The following is a 17867-nucleotide window of genomic DNA, read 5'->3' as shown; positions in this document are numbered from 1 at the left end:
AAATGGCAACCCACTCCAGTGTTCTTGTCTGGAGAATCCCAGGGATGGGGGAGCCTGGTAAGCTGCCATCTATGGGGTCGCACAGAGTTGGACACAACTGATGTGACTTAGCAGCAGCAGCAGCAGCAGGGTATATGCCTAGGGGTGGGATTAGTGGGTAAATGCAGAAATTGCATTGGTTTTATTCCTAGTTTTTTAAGGAATCTCCATACTGTTTTCCATAGTGACTGCATCAATTTACATTAGCCCCAACAGTGCAAGAAGGTTATCTTTTCTCCACACCCTCTCCAGCATTTACTGTTTGTAGACATTTTGATGATGGCCATTCTGACTGGTGTGAGGTGATATCTCATTGTAGTTTGGATTTGCATTTCTCTCGTAATGAGCAATGTTGAGCATCTTTTCATGTGTTTACCAGCCATCTGTCTGTCATCTTTGAAGAAATGTCTGTTTAGGATTTTTGTCCACTTTTTGATTGGGTTGTTTGTTTTTCTGGTATTAAGTTGTATGAGCTGCTTGTATATTTTGGAAATTAATCCATTGTCATAAAATGTGACTAAATTTTAAAAAAAGATTAAAAAAGGAACTTACAGATTCTCAAATCCTAATAAAAAATGTGACTATCTCAAGATCTAAAAAAGATTACCGATCTAAATTCCTGACACACTTTGATTCTTGCGAAGAAATTTAATTTTTGAAGATAAAAGAAAACTGTATTTACAATGAATTATCCTTCCATTGTATTTTATTAGCCTGAATGTTCCCTTTTCAGTTTAGTTCAGTTCAGTCACTCAGTCGTGTCCAATGCGTTGCGACCCCATGTTCCCTCTTAGGAACTACCAGATACACAAAATGGACTGTAAAAAAGAAGAGATAAAAATCTCACTCTTAAGTAATCTGCAGATTTTGAAAACTAAATTTCCAACAATCTCAATTTAATACCAAACTTTCCACTCTGTCTTTGACATTGTCACTGTTTTGATACTTTATAGTTTCTAAAATACACTATGATTTAAAAATATATATATAATCCTGAAATAAAATAAATAAAAAGTTGCATTAATTTGTAGGATGAGTTTTCTTTTTCATTTACTTTCTCTATGTTTTCAAACTTTCAGAGATGTATTTCTCTCATAGTTGATAACTGAAATGCTTTGGTAATTTCTGTTAGCTGACAGCCTGTTAAAGAATAGAGAAATAGCATGTATTTGAAGTATTTCAGAAATTCATATAATAGGGCAAATATATTCTATAAAATATTATAGAATATAAATGCATTAATTGAATGAACAGAAGAAAAAAGTTTATGAAGTAATATATCTTCTGCCAGTATTATTTTTCTTCTTTATTATGATGAAAGTATACTCTATGGAATTAAATGCAACCAATATATTTCAGTCTCTATGATAGACATAAAAAATGTGTACTGTAAGATATCTATGACATATTATAGAAATAGCACCTAGTACTCTATACTTATTCTAGAAGTAAATTAACTCCTATAATAAATAAGCTCTTGAAATGATTTCTAATACTAAAGTCACATAGTTTGCTCCAGAAAATGATGTTCCTAGTTGCAGTAGTTACCAGAATTTACCAGAGAAATAATGATACAAAAAAGTAGGAGGAATGAAGAGGAAGATGACTATTAATCATTTTATTTAATATCGCTGTACGGAAGTTTCTGAATTACTTGTAATAAACCTTCTTTCTTTTCAAAAGAGAAAGGGAATTTGACTAGTACTAATAAAATGAGATGTGCAGAGAAATAAAGATCAAATCAAAATTCTATGTATAATTCTTCTTATATCGTCTATAAGAAAAGGATATCTCTTTCTTACACCACGTTAAGTTTAAGCAAGTGTGTATGTGTATGCTTAAGTCGCTTCAGTCATGTCTGACTCTTTGTGATGCTGGGGACTGTAGTCCAACAGGCTCTTCTGTCCATGGGGTTCTCCAGGCAAGAATATAGGAGTGGGTTGCCATATCCTCCTTTAGGAGATCTTCCTAAGGCAGGGATCGAACGTGTCTCTTATGTCTCCTGCATTGGCAGGCGGGTTTTCTACTACTAGCACCACCTGGGAAGCCCAACCAGGTAGTATAAATTAATGTCATATAGTATCATTTATTGGGGCTTCCCTGGTGGCTCAGACAATAAAGAATCCGCCACAATGTGGGAGACTGGGGTTCCATCCTTGGGTCAGGAATATCCTATGGAGAAGGGAATGGCTACCCATACCATATTCGAGCCTGGAGAATTTCATGGAGAGAGGAGCCTGGCAAGCCACAGTCCATGGGGTTGTATCATTTATCATCCAACATGGCTGATGTAAAAGCCATTATCTTTTTTTTTTTAAGCTATTATCTTTATTCACAATTTTCTAGTATGTCCCCTAGTCCTTCATCCTTCTTACTGGGTCTTTCTGATAGTATATGTATATTCTGCTTCTGTATCGTTTGTTGTTGCCTAAGTAAACATGCTCATTTTTCAAGGTCCAACACATATCCTACATCCACTACAAACCACTTTTAAAAAACAACTGAACTGACTGATTCTCTTTTCCCTGCTTAATTGATGAGCACATTAAAATGTAAATTATTTATAAGCTAAAAGATCCTTTTAAAATGTTAAGAGGTACTTTTTTTGAGTACATACCATTCAATTGGTGGCACTGTTTCACTTAATCTACCCAACAACCCTATAAAGTTGTTATTAATATTCTAATTTTATATAAAAGGAAATCAAGTAGATAAGGAAGTCAAATCAAAGATACACAGCAATCAAGTGGTAAAAAAATCTAAATTCAAGCCCATTGCCATTTAGTTCCAAATCTCATGAAAAGGAATACACTTCATGAAATATTCTAGTCCAGTGTGTCAATTCTTACTGACAAGCAAGATTAACGTACTACTCAAAATAACTAAATTTTACTTATCATCTCAAAGGAAATTATTTTTTAGGCTTTTAAATCAACAGTATTATTTATCAACTCGATAAAATGCAGTTCATGAAAATTCACTGTAGGAGGATTATTCTTCCCATCTATTATAAATAGAACATAAAAATAACAATGCCTTCATGCCCTCATATGCATTCTATTATGTAAAATCTTTTAGAATATTAGGATAAAACAGAAATTAAGAACCCATTGTTTAATAATGTGATAGACTATTTACATGGATAATACTGTGTTTTTCATTTTTGATTCCTCATGTTAATGAATAATGATTGCAAAAATACTCAAAATTAATATAGAATGGTTTTATAGGCCTATTTAAATGAAATTCTATTTTATTTATTTCTAAAAGGATTTAAAACAGCTCACAATGAAGAGTAATTATGATCTGGTAATGTACAAGACTCTAAAACAGTACTGAAATCATGTGGATCAATTTCCTCACAAAATCTCTGAATTACTTGAATGTTTTTGCCAAATTAAAAGATTCATAATGTTATAAAGTAAACAATAAAATATGACATTTCAATTATGACTAATTTAAATATTAACTAATACCAAGGACTGAATAGCACTTTTCGGGTCATTAATCTTGGGGCTCTTTGTCTCAAAATATCAATAAAATATTATGTGTTTATCATGACAGTGAATATTTTTGTTTATAATTCTGGAGGTCAATTTTATTCTGTTCTTCCCTGCAAGATTTAGCCCAGACCATATTGCCTTCAGAGAACATATCTAGTTCATTTTACATAAACTTGGAGGATTTAAAGTCATTTCAGACTTTCCTCCCTCATCATCTGCTTAACACGCCTTCGATGTGAACAAGGAGTTTATGAGTCACGACATGAAAAATTTCAAGATATTATAAATTTTAAAAAATTCTACTAGGTAATGAAAAACTCATTTATCCATCCTAATATGATGCATTCCTAATCATTCTAATATAGTTACCTTTCACTATTATTGTGCTTGATAAGTATCCATTTCTGTAGGTAACATGCCTATAATTACTTTAAAGACACAAACCCCTATGAAAAAGTCAAATTAAAAATAAAAACACTACACTAACTTTCATTTGACACTAAGACATTAATTTATTCACTTCCTATTTCTTCTTAGATATCAGACACAAAAGCCAATAGCTGATTGACACTACTGAAGACTAAGATATTCCCTATATCTCCTTTGGAAAAGTGTACTCCAACACAATGTTATAAGCATGAACTGAGTTAGATTAAACTAGATTTGGATAAAACAATTAAACTTATAAGTATTGACAAAAAAATTTCATATCCACTGATTGAATCTCCACCCTTCCCCCCAGTGTTTTTACTAAAATTAGTTTAGGATGCATATAAAGAGATTTCTGACTTCCCTTGTTATTTCATCATAATATTCTCTGAACAGCAAATTAAGCTTTCTATTTTAATCCTTATCTTAAACCCACTTGGTAGTTTTGGGGAAATACCATAGCATTTTTCATTTCATATATAATCAAATCATGTACTAGAGGATTAATCAATTAGCTTGTTAAAAAAATTAGTAATTAATGTATATACTGAAACATGCCTAAGTATATCACATTTAATAGAGAAAATTCAGAGAAGTCTTCCAAGCACAGCAGTCAACAAGTATAATTCTTTAAGCTGTTTGAAAGGTTTACTGAAAGCCATGAGGAAAAACCTCTTCATGAATCAGTTTTTCTGTCTGTTTAAACAAACCAGACTTGTCTCAAAATGACTATAAAAAGTCACACTGATTTACCAGATGAACATAAAATACTTTAAATCTACTGTCTCATGAAAGTATTTTTCAATATAATGACTTGTTATAATAAAGTAAAAATAATAAAACGTCCTGTTTTCCTTATGATTATCATTATAATTTCATATAAGTTCACTAACTTAACTGGCTTGATTCAACAAAATACCAAAACTGCAAGAGCAAAATGAAGCTTTTTCTTAGCAAAGAAAAGGTTGTTTTTTGTTTCTTTAATTTTTTAAAATGATGTGACAGTCATAAGAATTAATGCAGATATTGTAAACGAAGCACATGGTTTCAAAAACTAAGATAAGAAATACCCAAGTTCAGGATGAAAACATTTTATGGTAATCTTTCTTCCTGTAGGCAGCAATTATAATACGGTCTCACAGTATTTGATTAAATTTACCTGTCTCTGTCTGGAGAATAATGGTCATCCATGACACGATGTCTATCCATTCGGCTAATTGTATTATAATGTCCTACAGCAGAGCGTGTCCCTCGAAGTCCCTGTTCCACATTTCGACTGAAATAGCAAGATCCATTAAATATCTTAATAAACCATAATCATAATTATAATAAATACAGTTTTTTAATAAAGACAGTAGAAAAAGACAAAAGATCACTGTAATGTCAACCTCAAGATTTTCACTTTGTTTTAACTAATTGCATTTCTGGCTAAATCTATAAATTTCACCTGGAGATTGACAATAAAATTAGGAGATTGCTGCTGAAACAGGTGTGTGTCTGCTAAATTGCTTCAGTCACATCCAACTCTTTGTGATCCCATGGACTGTAGCCCTCCAGGCTCCTCTGTCCATGGGATTTTTCCAAGCAAAAATACTGGAGTGGGTTGCCATTTCTTCCTTCAGGGGATCTTCCAGAGCCAGAGATGGAAACCAGATCTCTTGCCTCTCCTACGTCTCCTACATTGGTAGGCAGTACCCACTAGTGCCACACAGGAAGCCATAACAGACGTACGACATAAAATTAAGGTAATATCAATGGGAATGAAGATAAGGATTATGAAAACTACTAATGGATGACTTCCAGGTGTATGGGAGAAGGCAATGGCAACCCACTCCAGTACTCTTGCCTGGAAAATCCCATGGACAGAGGAGCCTGGTAGGCTGCCGTCTATGGGGTCGCACAGAGTTGGACATGACTGAAGCGACTTAGCAGCAGCAGCCCACAAGAAGTATAGATTTGTGTGGAGAATATGAGTTCAGCATGTTGCTTATAGACAATATATTGGCCATCTTATTTTAGGGATAATAATTGTTTATTTTTTTAATCTAAACTGATGTTTTTATAACCGATCAATGACTATTTTTGTAAGCTACCATTCTTGGCCTGGGTTGTTCACTAATCTTACAGGCTTCCCTCATAGCTCAGCCAGTAAAGAATCTCCCTGCAACGCAGGAGACCTGGGTTCGATTCCTGGGTTGGGAAGATCCCCTGGAGGAGGGAATGGCAACCCACTCTAGTATTCTTGCCTGGAGAATCCCATGGACAGAGGAGCCTGGCAGACTACATTCTATGGGGTCCCAAGAGTTGGACATGACTGAGTGACTAAGCACATTCTTTTTCGTGATGGAATAAACCTTTTACACAAGCTCCTGATGCTACAGGCTTTCTGTTAAGTGCAGGTAAAATCCATGCCTATTTTCTACTGGTGTGTTCAAATATTCATTCTTTGATAAGTCAAGAATTCTCTATTTTTACGAGGAAGGGCTTAATTTACTAAAACTACAAATTTAAAATCTTATTCTCTCTTGCACTTTAAATTTCAGATGACAAGTCTTATTATTCTACTGGTAAGTCTACCACATTTAAACAGTTACTTTTCAGAAGACTTTTAATAATTTTAGTCCCATTTACAAACTTACCTAAATATTCAAATGTTTTAAACTATGTTTATAAATTTATTAAATTTTCTCTTTAATTAATTGTCTAAATAAACATTTAAGTACTTAATATCCTTATAATTAAATAAGTTAAATTTATTAATATAATAAATCTTGTTCTCTTAGTCTAATGCCGTGTATAAAATTAAGATGACAACCTAAAATCCTAAGTCTAAATGTCTAAAACTAACTCAATTACCCATTTAAAATAAGTATTCTCAGATTGTTATTCTAAGGGTTCAAATTGCCTTAAACATTGCAAGTATATAAAATGTGAAATTATGCACATATTTCCTGTTCAGAAATATTATTTCCTTAGTTCTTACTCTAGTAAGCCTTTCTATAACTTAACTGGATTGATTTGGAACATTATTTCCATGGTTCTTACTCCAATAAGCATTTCTATAACTTAGCTGGATTGATTAGTTTTCCTCTAAATGTAAGACCTGGAATTGCAGATTTCCATGCAATTCTTCCCACTGTTCATGCATTTCCTTTTAGTCTTCTCATGATTGTTCTTAATTCTATTGCTCCAACAAATGTTTATTCTTTCCTGTTTCTTAAAATGCCAATATCATTCATGAGTACAATTAGTTGGGTCTAACTAGATCTGCTCAATATATATATGAGACTGGAATTTGTATCCTCTTTATGACTATGAACTTATAATAAAATCATATTTAGTTCATCCAAAGTTACAAAGTAGCCCATATTTCATATTACTCTCATTATATAGGCTATTGACTAGCACATATGTTTTTCCCTAAATAACTTTTTTCTATAAGAACCTATCTTTATAAATTTCTAATAACATTTTAAGATAAATAAGCTTTTAATATCATCCTATAAAATGTTATGCTGTCTTACCTCTGTGGAGGAGGGACACTGGGTGACCAAGATCTAGTCCTTCCTATAACATCTACTCGGTGTGGAGACCCTGATGGTGAACAGTGGTTTGATGACATTACTTGTTCTGGCACTGACAATGTTGAGCTTTGAAGATCTCGACCATTGTGTCGATAATCTAAAGGTGGAAATATTAAGATTACAGTTATCCACACACTAAGATTTTTAGTATTTTGTAATTTACTGAAAAACATAAAATGTTAGTTAGTGAAAGGCTTTAAATATAGTAAATGTAAAGCATAAGGAATAAAGCACAATGCTAACATAAAATAATATTTTATAAACACTTGAGAAGGAATGACAAATATTCAAATATTTAGACAGCTACTATGCTCACTTTTTTACACAGTTAGTAATCTTCATTAAAAGAATTAAGCTTATTCTAAAAACATTTTCATCTCTTCATTGACCAGAAGAGCTTCAAATAGTTCTCAACAACTATAAATATTTAGAATAATTAACCTGACAAAAAGTTCTATAAAAGTTCTACTTTCTATAGTGCATGCATGTTCAGTTGCTTAAGTCGTGTTCAACTCTTTGCAACCCCATGTACTGCAGCCTGCCAGGCTCCTCTGTCTATGGGATTTTCCAGGCAAGAATGGTAAAGTTGGCTCAGTTGGTAAAGAATCTGCCTGTAATGCCAGAGACCCACGTTCGATCCCTGGTTCGGGAAGATAACCTGGATAAGGAAATGGCAACCCACTCCAGTATTCTTGCCTGGAGAAGTCCATGGACAGAGGAGCTGGGCAGGATACAGTCCATGGGACTGCAAAGAGTTGGACATGACTGTGTGACTAACTTTCACTTTCAGGCAAGAATACTGGAGTGGGTTGCCAGGCCTTCCTCCAGGTGATCTTCCCAAACCAGGGATCAAACCTGAATCTCCTGTGCCTCCTGCATTGGCAAGTTGGTTTTTTACCCACTGAGCAACCTGGGAAGCCCAATTTCTATAGTCTATATAGATATTTCTTTAAGAAATAAACAATATTAGAAAGCATTCTGAATATCATTTGAAGTAAACATTTAAACTTTGATTCCAAGTATCTGAAGTTATCTCAAAAATTACACTTGATTTCAAAATAGCAACACAGAGGATATTATACAGCAGTATTTTTTCCCTCAATGGATTATTGAATGAATCACTATACAGAAAAAAAATTAATAATACTGAGACAAGAAACAATTATGTTTTATGGTGGCAAATAATAATGAGCGCAGGATAAATACTTTGTATTGTGGAGGCTTGCTAAACAATACTCTGCAATAGCAAAGATTATTCCAGAAAGTAGTAACCCAAATAATGAATGATTCCTGAAAAAAGTTTTTTCAAAAGATATATTCTTTAATAAAATGGAAAAAAAAAAACAATCATTTTTTTGTCATCCTGGAAATAGAAAATAAAAGAACTGCGATATGCCCCAAATGATATCAAGACAAAGAGCTTTAATGACCTGAAGAAAAATATTCTGGGCAAAAAATATGATGTGGCTAGATATTTAATAAAGAGAAGAATTTGAAAAGTCAATTAATAAAAGAATAGAATACAAGTAGGGGAAAATGCTAACAATCTCCAAGCAAGATATCATGAGAAATATGACTTTATTAAGATTCAATTCACAAATGATAAAACATGAAAAATATTTTTGTAGTCTTCAGTTCCAGTTCAGTTCAGTTCAGTTCCGTCGCTCAGTCGTGTCCGACTCTTTGCGACCCCGTGGGCTGTAGCCCACCAGGCTTCTAAGTCCATGGGATTCTCCAGGCAAGAATACTGGAGTGGTTTACCGTTTCCTTCTCCAGGGGATCTTCCCAACCCAGGGATCTAACCCGGGTCTCCCGCATCGGAGGCAGACGCTTTAACCTCTGAGCCACCAGGGAAGCCCTTTGTAGTCTTAGTGAATTAATATATTATTCACCTTAGTGCAAAAAATAAAGGCTAAAAGGATAGTATTGAGTTTTTTTAAATGTAGTACACTGACAGCAAGCAAACTGACTCATACTCTATCAAAATTTGTCCAACAAAAATTATCAGTCACTGATACAACTGTAGCACGTCTTACGAACAACAGAACATAAATATTTTGTTTATGATAAAATTGGTTATGCTTATGAAATTTGCTAGGTTAATTAACATTCAAGCAGAAGAGAATCAAACATTTTTATAATAGAGTATATTATATTTAAACATTTCCAAAATTTATTAAAAATAGCTACTTAGCTAAATTATTAAATCATCAGACAAATTTCTAGCCATAAGTGAGGCAATATTTTAAAACTACAATATCACAATTTCAAAATGCAGCTATACCTAATACTTAACATAACAACGAACAAAATTTTTTAAAAATGCATTCAAATATTTGATACATGTGGCTGTTTGTGATAGTAAAAAGATTTTTTCCACACTGTTAGTGAAATATAAAGAAGCTTTAGTTATACAGTAACTTCTCAAACTTATAATGAAATCCTTATTATTTAGTAATTTAAAAATAGAAAATTGGTAAGTACTTATGAGACATCTTTCAGTAAGCATACTCAATCTAACAATCCATACAGGTATTCCAGCAACTGGAATTATTCAGTTTAAACTGCTGTAAGGCTGTTTTGGGGTGGGAGATAAACAGGGTAGTCCTCTGTAACTCATTATATTTATCTATCTATTTACATGTTCATTGGTAAATAATGATTATACTTCCTTCTCATTACTATAAAATTCTTACCTGATACTACACCAATTCCATCATCACAGTCATAATCAGAGACCTCACTATCACTTATTCTCTTTGATCCTATGAAGCAAACAATAGCAATAATTAGAATCGCTGATCATTTAAGGAAAAGAAAAATCCTCACCAACTTAAAAAGCAAATGAGAGGATTTTCAGGGGAACACTTGAGAATAAAAAACAAGAAGAAAAGTCATCATAAACTCACAAACACTCATTTTCACATATATTTCATTATGTGAGGATATTATTTTTAAATGTATAAGATAAAGTTCCTAAAAGGATTAAAGCTTGAAATACTATTAAACATTAAATAATATGTCAGTGATTTCAGGCTAGTTGATAAAATCTATTGAACAAAAGCCAAGTCAAAAATAGCTCCATCAGTTTTAGATGCTTTTAGACAAATGCACTTAAATCTAGGCAAATTTCTAAATACAAACAATGCTATATTCAAAGACATTCATGTGTCTTTTTCTAATATGCATGACTAATGAATTAAATATACCCAATTCTTTATTTTTCACGTTTATGGAGAGGAAGAATAATTTAAGACATCTCAAACATCCTTCCTTTACTATTACTTTAGTTGTTTCTCTGTTGCTTTAAGAAAGACATGAGAAATAAATCATCCACAAACTAACTCATGCATTGTGAACTGTGTTATATTTTCTAAGAAACAACCTAAGACAGAATAATAATAATTATTATAAATAGTACTGTGTGTGTTTTCCTTACAAATCTGTAACAAAACTTTAAAAGTTAATCATGCTATGGCAAAAATCACATTAAACTGAATTAAGTAGAGTTTGATTGGCTAAATGGCTAAAGCAGATTGCCCTCACACTTAACTATGACATATATCACATATACAAATAAACACATTATAATTTTGTAATCTTTTCTCCTACGTGTGTCTGAGGAATAGGTATACCATACATAAGAGAATCTTTTACTAAAGCACTTCTTTTTTTCTTGGTATCAGAAAATATTTAACGATAAATGAAGACAGTGTTTCTATTTCAAGAGGACTTGTTTTGTCTGTCTAGTTACACATTACTCATTACATAGACAAAACTCTTATCAGAAAATAAATGCTTTCCTGTAAGGGTTATAAAACACTGAAAGCTCATGTTGTGTAAAATAGCAATAATTAAAATGTTCAGTCACTGATGCAATTCCTTTCAAGGAATGTCTTCCAACATCTGCAACCGCCCCCTAGAAATACGCTCTCTCTATATTTTGCTTGTTTGTTGTAATCCCTGCCCTCTTGGGAGAGGAAGAGTCTTTTTATGAAAGGAATGGCAGTTCTTGTTTTTCTCCTTTTAATGGTTAGGTAGAAGGCAATGGCAAGCCACTCCAGTACTCTTGCCTAGAAAACCCCATGGATGGAGGAGCCTGGTGGGCTGCAGTCCGTGGGGTCACTAAGGGTCGGAGACGACTGAGCGACTTCACTTTCACTTTTCACTTTCACACATTGGAGAAGGAAATGGCAACCCACTCCAGTGTTCTTGCCTGGAGAATCCCAGGGCTGGGGGAGCCTGGTGGGCTTCCGTCTATGGGGTCACACAGAGTCGGACACGACTGAAGTGACTTAGCAGCAGCAGAAGATACCTATCTTTTTTGGTCATGTGGTCCCACTGAATTAACTCACCACTATTTTCCTTCCAAATCCATATGTCATAACGTTTTAGACCCAACTGAATCTGAGGCTCTTATTGTCGCTTTGTCGCTAAGTCATGTCCGACTCTTTTGTGACCCCATGGACTGTAGCCCACTAGGCTCCTTCCATGGGACTTCCCAGGCAAGAACACTGGAGTGGGTTGCCATGTCCTTCTCCAGAGGGTCTTATAGCACTGGTTAATATGGAAACCACAGTTATCTGACAACATCTCAACAGAATGGTCACAAAAGGATTTACAGAATTAGGACAGACATTGTAAATAAACTTATGAGAAAGGAAGGATAACACAGATGAGGCTGTGGAGGAGAGAGTTAAGAATTCCTCAGCTGGTAATACGATTTCACCATGTAAATGATCAAGGAAAAAGCAACGATTATTTTAGTGCTACTGGTTCAGCATAGAGCATAAAGATTAAATGATTTTTGTCTTGGTCAAGGATCAGAGCTGCCTCTAATGTAAGATGACACCAATGTAAGAATGAAGCTCATTTGATTAGCCTTTGTGTGTTGTCCTGTGTCTGTGAGACAGTAGGGGTTGGAGTAGGAGGTAGAACATACATGTGGCTTGTAAATGCTACTTCCTTTCAATGCTTGATCACTTTCCTGAAGGAAGTCTTGATTTATTTTGATATTAGCCCTACAGAAGTTAAATATATTGCAGTTATGTTCTCTCTCTGCAGATCTTGTCTTTTCATATTCTGATGAATTCAAGTACTTAAGTTTAATGGCACTGAATATATCAATCTTTTCTTCTAAAACTGTTTTCAGGGTCTCCTTTAAGAAATTTCCTGAGCTTATATACAAGTACAGAGATACTCTTATTTCCTTCTGAAAGTTTAAAAATGTTGCTTTGTGCATTTATATCCTTGTCCATCTTGAAATGAGTTTGTGAATGACAAGGGGATATGGATGCAAATTCACTTTTTCAATATGGATAACATGTATCTCAGCATTGTTTATTTAATCATCCTCTTTCCACAAGGTTCTGCAATGTTACTTCTTCTGTTATAAATAAATGTATTCTATCTGCTAGGACTTGTTTGGTCCTCTACTTGTTTTCCTTGTACAAGCTGATTATCTATAAACCAGTAACTCACTGTCTTTGTTATTACAGTGTTATATATTGAAATGCAAATAATTCACCTAATTATTCATATCTTTGATTTTTCTCCTTCACTCTTTGCTCTTCCATTTAAATTTTAGATTCAGGTTATCAAACTGCACAAAAAGCATTCTATTGGGATTTTGACTTGATAAATACATTAAATCAAAACATCAATCAGGGAGAAATGACACATTTTACAGCATTGTTTTACAAGCACTGAATATGGCATTCTCTTCATTCAAGTTGTCTTTAGGATCTCTCTGAAATTTTTTAACTTTGGTCACTCAAATTTTCTTTATTTGTTGGATTTATCCTTTGTATCTTATCATTTCTATTGTTTTTAGAAATACTGTTAAAATGATGTTTTCAAACCTAGTTGCTCATAAACAGAAATGCAGTTTTATTGTAAAACAATGATAATCAGCCAACTTGTTAAAGTCTCTTTCCTTGTAGTAGTAGTGCACTAACCATGCGTGCATGCTCAGTGTCTAAGTCATGTCTGATTCTGTGATCACATGAACTGCAGCCCACCAGGCTCCTCTGTCCATGAGATTTTTCCAGCAAGAATAGGAGTAGATTGCCATTTCCTCCTCCAGGGGATCTTCCCAACCCATGGGTCAAACACGCATCTCCTGCATGGGCAAGCAGATTCTTTACCACTGAGCCACCTGGGATATCCCTCCCCCTTTATTTTTAATGGTTTCGTTAGTAGTTTCCTATGGAGACAATCTTTCTTTCCAGTCCTAAAGCCTTTTTCCTTTTTCTTGTCTTTCTATGCTAGTAAGTTCAATACTGGAAAGAAAAAGAACTTGTACATTCCTTTCTAATTCTGATTTTAAATAGAATTTTTCTAATATTTCTCCATTAAAAGTGATATCTGCTGAATTTACATCCTATCAGATTGAGGAAAATCTTGTAAGTATAGTGATATTTCATAAACGATTTTCAATTTTTATTTACAATTGATTCTGGCCTGTTTACTTCCTTTACTAACCTTTCGGCTTAAAATCAAAGTTACACTAGCCCAAATAAATATGGAAAACTAGTCCTATTTTATTCTCTGGGAGATTAATCTGTAGATTAAAAAATTCTGTTCTTTGAAATTTTGATAGAACTTATCTATAAAATTACCATTCCTTTGTGGGAATATTTTAAATTACTAATTCCATTTTGTGGTAGATGTAGAATGATGTATTAATTCAAGGTTTAGTAAATCATATATTTTAAAAGAATTTCCTCACTTTGTTTTCAAACTCTTTGCCACAACATTTCTAATTTTATATTTTTAATGTATTTTCTGATATATCAATCATATTACCATTTGAATACTAACTGTACCTTCTTTTTATTCTGCCATAAATTTCATCACAGGTTTATTTTGTAATTCACTTAAAGGATTAAATTTTGGGCTTCATAATCCTAACTAGAAATTTGTTTCTTGTTCTATTGATTTTTGCTCTTACTTTAAGACTTTCTTTCCTTGGATTTTTATGACAGAGGACAAGATGGTTGGACGGCATCACCGACTTGATGAACATGAGTTTGAGTAAGCTCCAGAAATTGGTGATGGACAGGGAAGCCTGGAGTGCTGCAGTCCATGTGGTTGCAAAGAGTCGGACAAGACTGAGAGACTGAACTGAACTGATCCTTTTTCTGAAAAAAACTGGACAAGTACATTATAATTTTCAAGCTTTGAACACTTTGTTAATGTAAGCATTCCCCCTGAGTACATATTTGCCTTATGAAATATTTGTATGCAAATATGCATTAAATTTTCTTCATGGGTCTAGAAGATATTTCCATACTTGATTAAATTTAAGACACTATTGACTAATCCATGATAGATGCAGATATAATAGATTTTGAAAAAAATGTTCTTTATAATATGTGTCTATTTTTAAAATTTATCAAGGGTATGGGTATATTTCTCTCTTTAAAAATTGAATAGTTGATTAGCCTAAATCATATCAATTCTTTGAAATCTGTCAGAAAATGAATTATTGAATAGTATATTAATAATTCTTTAAAATGTTTCTTGCATATAAGAGAGGAATATGAATTCATTAAACGTTAGGTTCAGAGTTCTTTAACCATGAGATAAATTTGTTAATTCTGTGGTTTATTTTGTATTGTCCCTAAATTTTTGTTTGCTTGACCAATAAATGGTTGAGAGAGAATTATATTGCACTTTCTTTTAATGTTTGTAAATTTGTTGATTTTTCTCTCTAGTTCTATTTAATGGTTACTGAAGCTGTTTCATTTATATATGCAAGTTTTAAATTATTTTAATAGACATAAATAATCATTTGAAATGTTTAACCTCCATTATGACAAAATGTCTCAGGAAACTAGTAAGAAGGAAATTTCTTCAAACTGATAAGAGGTGTTTACAAAAAACCTACAGCTAACATAACTCTTAATTATTAAATACAGAATGCATTCCCCCTAAAAGAAAGAACAAGTCAGTGATGTCCACTACAACCCTCTTCGATTCAATATTGTACTAGTGAAATACAAGGAAAATAAATGAAAGGCATGCAAACTAGAAAGCAAGATGTAACATGATCATGTAAATTAAAAATCTTAAGGAAACTATAAAAAAGTTATTAAGACTGACTAATCAATGAATTTAGCAGAACTCTAGGATACATAGTCAACATACAAAAAAGAACAATGAAAAATTAGAAACTTGTTTTCAAAACCACTATCATTTATAAAAAGATCCAAACACATGAAGTATTTAGGAATACATTTAACATGGAATATATGAAACCTGTATGGCCCAAACCTCAACATACCACTGTATGAGTTTCATATGGCTGCTGTAACACAGTACCAAACACTGTGAAGTTTGAAACAACAGAAATTTATTGTCTCACAGTTCTGGAGGGTAGAAGTCCAAAATCAGGGTGTCAGCAGTGCCATGCTCATTCTGATGTGCTTATTCTCTTCCTAGGGAGGAATACTTCCTGTTTCTTCTGGCTTCTAGTGTTTGCCCACAAGCTTTGGCATTCTTTCACTTGTAGGTGCATCACTCCAGTCACACAGTCATTTTCTCCCTGAATGTCTTCAGATTGTCTTCCTCCGTGCATGTCTGTCTCCATGTCCAAATTTCCTCTTTTTATAGGGTCACCAGCTATATTTGCTTAGGGTTTGCCCTTGTGGCCTCAAGAAAACTTGATTACCTCCGTAAAGACTCTATTTCCACATAAAGTTACAGCTGAAGGTACTGGTTAGGACTTTAAGAACATATTTGGGGAACATAATTCAACTCGTAACAACTGCTGAAAACTAAAGAAAATTTAAATAAATGGGGAGGTTTTTCTGTAAAGTTGGAAACCAGAAGTTGTTAGACTAACATTCTCAGAGGGCTAAGAGAAAACAAAAATCATTCTCAAATTTTATATAAAGCTAATCTTTCCACCAGGAATGAATAAACAAAAATACATGCAGAGAATCAAAGCCTGTTTTCAGTTCTTCACTGAAAGAACTTCTTAAAACATGTGTACCTAAAAATAGAGAAATTAATCCCAGAAGAAAGGGATGAAAAAAAGGATGGCAGAGAGAGTTTTAAAAATTCAGATAAATAGAAATAAACTCTGAACTAACAAAATGTCAGTAATTATAATAATTACTAATTTAGAAGCAGAGGTAAAATCCTGGCAGTAATGTTTTAAATGGTAGGAGTGTGGTTGTGATCAGATTGATTTTTCAAGTTTTGATTGGTTAGGAAAAAAGGTAGCAATGTTAGTATTACTTTGTTAAGGGCACATGTTATGATTTCAATAGCAATACTAAAAGGATAAAGATTAAAAATAAAAAAGCAGAGTGCACAGAATATGTTAGAAAAAATACTTATATATGTATTTGTTTGTGTATGCATAGAATGTCTCTGCAAAAATATAGATACTGGTAACTGGTTCATTCAGGAAAAGAGAACTAGATATTTGAAAAAATAAGGGCAATAGATTTTTTTTCACTATACACACTTTTGAATTTATACCCTATGAATATATTAATTAAAATCAGTAGCAAAATTTTACATGTTTAATCTATAGATGAAAAGCATTTATATGCTCTATTTGTTGAGAATATGTTTTATTAATCAAGTTGGTTAACTGTGTAGTTCAAATTTCTGGGAGGTTGTTACTATCACTTTGGTTTTTTAACTTCTCATTTCAATTTTTTCTAATTTTTATAATAGGTGTGACATAACCAAGTCAGCTCCTTTGGCTCCTATGGCTTCTTTGGCTCCTCTGGCTTCTGCCGCTTCCTCTAGTCCTGTCTCAAGCGCCGTTGCACACGAAAGACTCCGGCTTCTTCAGTCTGTCACCCACAAGATCATAGTTGGAGACACACTGGTTCTAATTTGTCCTCATAGGTTCTAGCTTTCTTTGATTAACCTGGTTTTCATGCATGCTTTCTTTCCAACCTGACCTATGACCAACTGTAAACTTTGGGACCCCCTACTGGGTGAACTTCTCTACTTGTCACTAGCTCAACTTTGTGGTCTCTGGCAAATGGTTCTACTCAGATTCTTCAATTATATAATTTGCAAATACTTCATTATCTTAAGAGTGTCCTTTAAAGAAAAAAGACAAAAACATTTTTTACTTTGAGGAAATCCAATTCATTAGTTTTTTACTTAATGGAACACAATTTTGGGGTCTTAAGATATCTTTGACTAACCAAAGGTGACAAAGGTTTTTCATAGGAGTTTTATAATTTTAAGGTGTGTGTGTGTGTGTATATGCTCAGTCGTGTCTGACACTTTTTGACCCCATAGACTGTAGCCCACTAGGCTCCTCTGTCCGTGGAATTTT

At 33.4% G+C, this 17867-nt stretch overlaps 1 protein-coding gene across 40 annotated transcripts in view; it reads right to left on the bottom strand.

Annotated features, from left to right (window-relative positions):
• The window catches only part of RIMS2 (regulating synaptic membrane exocytosis 2), a 576029-nt gene that overhangs the window by 211055 nt on the left and 347107 nt on the right, over nt 1-17867 (bottom strand). For all 40 annotated transcript variants that reach the window (XM_088844714.1, XM_088844724.1, XM_088844720.1 and 37 more), the window contains 3 exons: nt 10252-10320; nt 7496-7652; nt 5131-5247 (listed from right to left, as the gene is read on the bottom strand). In XM_088844714.1, coding sequence (XP_088700840.1) covers nt 5131-5247; nt 7496-7652; nt 10252-10320 — 343 coding nt within the window. The remainder of the gene's footprint in view (nt 1-5130; nt 5248-7495; nt 7653-10251; nt 10321-17867) is intronic.

This window comes from Moschus berezovskii, chromosome 16 (genome assembly GCF_049115385.1).
Source record: "Moschus berezovskii isolate FMDL1 chromosome 16, NW_MosBer_1.0, whole genome shotgun sequence".
In the NCBI taxonomy this organism is placed as follows: Eukaryota; Metazoa; Chordata; class Mammalia; order Artiodactyla; family Moschidae; genus Moschus; species Moschus berezovskii.
Note: the sequence above shows the minus strand (reverse complement) of the source record. Positions and strands in the feature narration are given on the sequence as shown.